General features: G+C 42.9%; 1 protein-coding gene across 1 annotated transcript; it reads left to right on the forward strand.

Moving 5' to 3' along the window:
* Positions 1 to 301: 301 nt before the first annotated feature.
* On the forward strand, positions 302 to 2,097 carry LOC311036019 (G-protein coupled receptor 151; the record flags this gene model as incomplete). The annotated part of the gene is made up of 2 exons (XM_084044544.1): positions 302 to 701; positions 1,295 to 2,097. The coding sequence occupies 2 exons, from the start codon at positions 302 to 304 to the stop codon at positions 2,095 to 2,097; spliced, it is 1,203 nt and encodes a 400-aa protein (XP_083900670.1).
* Between the last annotated feature and the right edge of the window lie 4,702 nt (positions 2,098 to 6,799).

Here is a 6,799-nt window from a genome sequence, read left to right on the forward strand (position 1 = left end):
CTGGGGACCCCCCCCCCCCCCCCCCCCAGAAAAAAAACATGTGGGGATTCCTCTGGGGGTCCTGACCCACAGGTTGAGAACCACTGTACTAGTGTACAGTACCTGCCAGTCTAGTCTGCTCCCCCACTTGGTGAGGCTGTCACTTCGCCATTTGCAGCGATTTCAGCACCACTGTGTTGTGGACAGCTACCTTGTTGCTGAGGGATAAAATACATGCAGGGTGCAAAATAAATTCATTATAGATCCGTTCAATTGTCATTTTTTTCTAAGACACTTTAGCTTGCAAGTTTTGTGTGGAAAGATGGATATCGATCAACCCAGAAATGTTTCTTTTTTTGATTTTGTCGGTGGAATTCAACTCCTCCAAGGAGAAGAGACAAAAACCGCCTTGCCTGTCATTTTGATAGGAATTTGCGTCTCTGGAGCCATTGGGAATTTGGTCGTTTTGTTGATTTTCATTCGTGATTTTAGAATCGGAAGAGGTTCTGAAGTGAAAGCGTTTCTTGTCTCTCTTGCCTCGACGGACTTGGTGATCTTGCTGCTGTGCGCCCCGGTGCGCGCCGTCACATACTACCAGCAGACATGGAGCTTCGGGAGGTTCGTTTGCAGAACCACGGACTGGTTTCAGCACTCGTGCGTAATTGCCAAAACATTCATTCTCGCTGCCTCGAGCAGAGCGACGCACAACTCAGTTCACTTAAGTAAGAAGTATACTCACATTTTGTACTTAAGTAAAAGTGGCAATACCACAATGTAGAAATACTCTGTTACAAGTAGCTAAACGTGCCAGTATTCAAAAATGTACTTGAGTAAAAGTACAAAAGTATTGGCATCAAAATATACAAGTATATATATACAAGTATATATATATATATATATATATATATATATATATATATATATATATATATATATATATATATATATATATATATATATATATGCTAAAAGTAAAAGTAGGCTACTCATTATGCAGAATGTCCAAGTTTCCAAATGTATAAAATCATTTGAAAATAGCCAAAGTATATACGTAGGTCTGATGTGGTTAAATATGTTTTGCAAAGTAAAAACTAGTAACTAAAGTTTTCAAATAATTGCAGTGGAGTAAAAAGTACAATATTTGCCTCTGAGATGTAGTGGAGTAGAAGTAAAAGTAAAAGTGAAAACTGGAAATACTCCAGTAAAGAAAAAAATACCTCAACATTGTACAACTTACAAGACTATAGAGTAGCCTAGGCTATTTCTTCCACCACTGTTGTTTTGACATTATTCCTCCCTCCCTCTTCTCACTTAGCTTCAAGCACCGCCAAAGGACCGCTTTTCAGTCCGACGTGGATCCACGGAGCCTTGGCGTTCATTTGGATTCTGTCGATGATGTTTCCGATTCCCCAGATGCTGTTTGCGTCTTTGCAGCCGATCAACGACCGCCATCACACCACCGCCACTGTTGTGTGCGTCTCTGAAACGCCCGCCTGCGCAGCCGACTTCATGAACTTGTTCTACAAGTTGTATCCGATCTCGACTTTTGTGCTTCCGGTCGTCTACACTCTTGCTTACTACACTAAAACCCTGCATTCTGCGGTCAACAACCACGCCGCACCAGGTGGTCCCCAGCAGCAACAGAGTAAAGTCATGCTGGTTCTGCTGTGCGTGAGCGGCGCCAATGCGCTCATGCTGCTGCCGGAATGGGGCACGTTTACCTGGACCAGGCTGGGTTACAACAAACCTCCGGTAGGCTTGCTCATATTCGCCCAGGTGCTTCTTTACGCGTGCAGCTCTCTCTCCCCGGTCATCCTAATGACCATGTATGATGACGTGCGCCAGGGACTGGTTGATCTGTGGTTCATCGCAATATGCAGCAGACATTCAAAGCACGGTACCGCCGGCGGCAGCAAGTGTACAAAAAGCGAGAGAAGCGGAGCAGCAGAGGTCGCGACCTGCAACGTCCCCAATGCCGTCGCCGATGACGATGCCAACAACTCGCAAGAAGCGGAGACGTTCCCAGACGTGGAGCACTTTTGGACCGGGCGCAGAAACACAGAGGTGGAAAACGACCAAGACCCGGTCCCATGGGAAAGAGAGGAAGAAGTGTCATAGTGCAGTGGTCTTCAACGTGTTTCAGGCCAAGGACCCCCTAGCTGAGAGAGAGATGAAGCAGGGACCCAGGCCCCCCATTATCAATGTAACCTTTTCATTTATTTCATAGACTTGTGTAGCGTTGTGTTGGATTCATGTTAATGTGTATTTTGAGACAGTTAACCACTTAAACCCTCAATACTTGGAAAACTTGTACTTGGTCTGCTCTTTTTTTCTCTCCATACACCAAACTTCTTTGCCGAAAATAGCCGATCTACAAGCTACAAGCTTGTAGCTTGTACAAGCTACAAGCTTGTAGATCTGCTATTTTTGACTAATGTTCACTTCCCCTCAGAAAAGGGATGCTATAGGTTTAAGTGGTTAATGTAAATAAACAAAGTTGCTATCACGCAAAGATGTGGCAGCCCCCCTGTAGTAACTCTGAGGACCCCCTAGGGGTCACGGAGCCCCTGTTGAAGACCCCTGTCATAGTGGATATTGTGTATGCTTTGACATGAATGTGTGTGTGTTCAGTTGGTTTCTAGTTTACTGGCCCTCCATCTCTGTGCTGATCAAGGGTTGCACAGGCCTGCTGTTGTGATCACAAACTGTAGGTTGATTAGATACCTGTCCTGTATTAAATAAGATTGTAGCCTTTGTTTTCTTGATACTGGGTCTGTCAGTAAACAGCAATTTTGACAGTAATTTAAAATGTGACATTTTGAATATACAGTATACCTATTATGTATGTAGCCTATTTGGAAGCTGCTTTGTACTGTTTAAGTATAGCCCATGTTCTGCAGAACATGATTTGTAATATGTTTGTCAATGTAAATGTAGGCCTATATCTGTTGAGACTTGATCAAAATGATTGTTGCCATTATGTGATGAATAACATGCATATTAAAATGTTCACAAATGTGATCTTTCCCTTCTTTTTCAAAAGCTCACCTCAGCCCACTTTCCCCAGGAAGTCAGCCAGTCCCCAAAGCTCTCAGAAAGTAGTGAGATGGCATCCACTGTAAATCAGATTTGTTATTTGAAATGATTTTAACCATTAGATTTGAAGAATTGTCATAATTCTGTGACATTGAAAAGTCAGCATAGTGTGTCAGTGTCCAATGACCAATCTGTGACCAATCTGAGATCCTAGGTTTAAAAAAAGGAAAAGCAGCGCCCCCCCTTTAGCTCTGAATCTGTTCTTGAGAGATTAGTGAATGACTGACACATCTTACACCTTCCTGTGGTCAACTGGTCAAGATTAATGTGTCTTTTAGTTGTATAATTCATCTTCACTTCAGTCTTCTCTTTTGAGTTTTGTGACAATATGTAATATCGTTTTGGCGTTTTTTACTCGTTTTTTTTGTTGTTGTTGCAATAATAATAATGCAAAAACAGAAGTATTTGTTAGAATTCCCCCCCCCCCCCCCCCCCATATATTTTCATAAGCTTTTTTTCCCCCACATATATTTTCATAATAAAAAAAGTGCCATATATCGTGTCATATCGATATCGTGAGCCCAATATCGTGTATCGTATCGTGAAATGAGTGTATCGGCACACCCCTATCTTCAGGATATTCTATTTAAAGCAGCGAGATTTATGTCCTACTCACGATTTGAAATGTCAAAATATCCCTGAGCAAACTGCTCCTCAGGTGCCTTATGGCATCCACTGCTCCTAATAGTTAGGATGGGTACCATAAAATTACAGGTAAGTGCAAGTACCATCCATCCTGAGTCCCCCAGGGTCCAGGGACTCAGGTTGAGTGCCTGGACCTGGATTTTCTATGCCTTTTGGACATAATCTTTCCTCCTGAATATTATTCCCTTCCACAAGCATCGGTGGTTTGAATGATACGAGTAGTGCTCCTGTAACTTAAGTGCAAGTACACTTGGCAAATACAATCGCCAACAACAACTAAAGGGGACACAATTTTATTTAGTTACAGTATCTATTTTACTAAATGTGTTTCATTCAAAACAGTTTGAGGTTGCAGCTTTAAAAACACACACATGTAACGCACGCACGCACACACACACACACACACACACACACACACACACACACACACACACACACACACACACACACACACACACACACACACACACACACACACACACACACACACACACACACACACACACACACACACACACGCACGCACACACACACACACACACACGTCATTTTCTTGGGTGTTGCCATGCTTATTTCTAAAACAGTGGATTATAAATCAATCCCTTCGCAGTTGGTAGTACTAACCCTTGGTTCTGTGAACCCAAAACTCAGAATTAAACTAGAAAAAGTGCCCCCCGGGCACAGGTCTCCACCAGGTCAGGTAGGTTATTGTGGGCCAGCAATGTTCAGAATTCACCAATCAGGATGGAATATGAAAAATCAGATGGATCCATCTTGATCAGTTGACAATTTGACTACTTGAGATAATGTGTACCGATTTGCGTGATGTTTGGACAAAATTTGTAGGAGTAATATAAAAATCACACCCTGTGTGAAGGAAGCGGTGCCTTTGGGGCCGGGCTTAACTAATTTCAGTTCGTCCCTATTGGTGGTCTGAGTCCACTTACCAAATTTGTACTTGGTAGCATGCTGCAAACTGGAATAATGGCTGTTTAAAGCCCAGCCAATGGGCAGACAGAGGGGGTGGGGCTTAAGTAATTACAGTTCGTCCCTATAGTCCACATACCAAATTTGGACTTGGTGGCATGCTGCAAACTGGACTTACGGCTGTTTAAAGCCCAGCCAATAGGAAGACAGAGGGGGCGGGGCTTAATTAATTTCAGTTCGTCCCTATTGGTGGTTTTAGTCCATGTACAAAATTTGTACTCCGTAGCATGCTGCGAACTGGAGTTATAGCTGTTTAAATGCCGTGCTCAAACGGACGGACATAACATACGGACGGACATACGGACGTCAAGTGTGTGTGTGTGTGTGTGTGTGTGCGTGTGTTTGCGTGTGCGCATGTGTGCAGTATTGGCTTGTGTGTGTGTGTGTGTGTGTGTTGAAGTGGCGCATGTGTTGCTTCTTTGCCGTGTTCAAACATACGGACAGACATAACATACGGACGGACGGACGGACACGCAGACAGAGTCAAATGTAGAGCGGCTGGCTATAATAGGGCAATGTTAAAAGGGTGGCATTTGTTCCTCAACGACGTGCGAATGTGCGTGCAAAGTTTCACAGCAATCGGACACTGCACTCATGATTAGTGGCATTTTGTTCAAAACGGGCCACTCCAGCAAACTTTAGTTGTCAATCTTAGCCAATCAGGGTGGAATATGAAAAATCAAACAGATCCGTCTTGATCACATGACAATAGAGATCATGTGTACCAATTTGCGTGAAATTTGGATAAAATCTGAAGGAGTAATATAAAAAATGGGTTTTACGTAAGTCGGCCTCCTGGTGGCGCTATGAAAGGAAAGCAGGTTTTCCCCTGGCCTCTAGGGAGTGTTCATACAAAGTTTTATGCAGATCAGTGCAGTTATAGGTAAAAACTCGAATCTGTTATAGCGCCACCATGAGGCTGACTTGAAATTTTTCGTGGCATTTCTTGTCGGCCTAGTGGGAATGTGTGTGCAAAATTTCACAGAAATCGCACGCTGTTCATGATTTGAGGCATTTTGTTCAAAACGGAGCTGCAAACTTTGGAAGCCCAAAGCCCAAAACCTGTTTTGTTTAATGACTAGATACTGTGTACCGTTTTGCATGATGTTTGGACAAAATGTGTAGGAGTACTGTCAAAAAATGCGTTTTGCAAAAATTGGCCTCCTGGTGGCGCTGTAACAGGCTCATGTGAAAACTTTGGGGCAGAGGTTCTGCTCTGGCATCCAGGGAGTATGTGTGCACAGTCTCACTGCGATCAAGCCAACGGTGCCGGAGATTAGCTGGTCACAGACGGAACCACGGACGGAAGGACGGACAGACGGACAGACGGACACACGGACACACGGACGGACGGACAGGGTGCAAAACATAGTCTCGGCCATGCCTTTCGGCCTGGCGGAGACAATAATACAAAAAGAATCCCTTAAAATAGCGGAAATAGCAGATGTACAAGCTCACAATCTGCTATTGTCACTTTTGTGATACATTTTTATACTGTATAGTGTACCTTCCCCTTCAGGTGTGGTTCTGATTGTAATGAAACAAACAAAAAAACATCACAGAACTTCATGGGTTCTGGAAAGTTTATGGAAGGTTCACGGTTACCTTTCAGTTTCTTTTAAAGCGTTTCTACTTTTAGTTTGACTCTATTTAGCACCAAAGCAGCAAACCCCTGTGGTTCCAATGCTCCTTCCAATTTGACATTTTAGTCTGCAAGATTGAAAAGAAAGGTTGTAGGTTGAGAGAAAAAAGCAAGCATCTAAGATTTTCAGCATGATTGTGCCTCTACACATGATTTATTCAGTGGCAATTGTACTCCTAGCTTCAAAAGCTTACCGCTTGGCTTGGTTAAACTTTGGCTATTCATTATTTGGCTCCCTGACCTGTACATACATGGCTACTGGTACCAAAATAGCACCACGAATAGTTGTGTCAGATCATCTATTATTAAACAGATTTTGAATAGAGAAGTTATAATTAAACTAAAGATATTTTCAAAGGAAAAGTAAGGTGCGAGAAGCCCTAATTATTTTAATAAAATATAGCCATCCCTTTTATATTACACATGTGGAGACTTAAATATATTTTATGA

The sequence above is a fragment of the Gymnoscopelus microlampas genome (assembly GCF_963454915.1).
Source record: "Gymnoscopelus microlampas genome assembly, chromosome: 20".
Taxonomy (NCBI): Eukaryota; Metazoa; Chordata; class Actinopteri; order Myctophiformes; family Myctophidae; genus Gymnoscopelus; species Gymnoscopelus microlampas.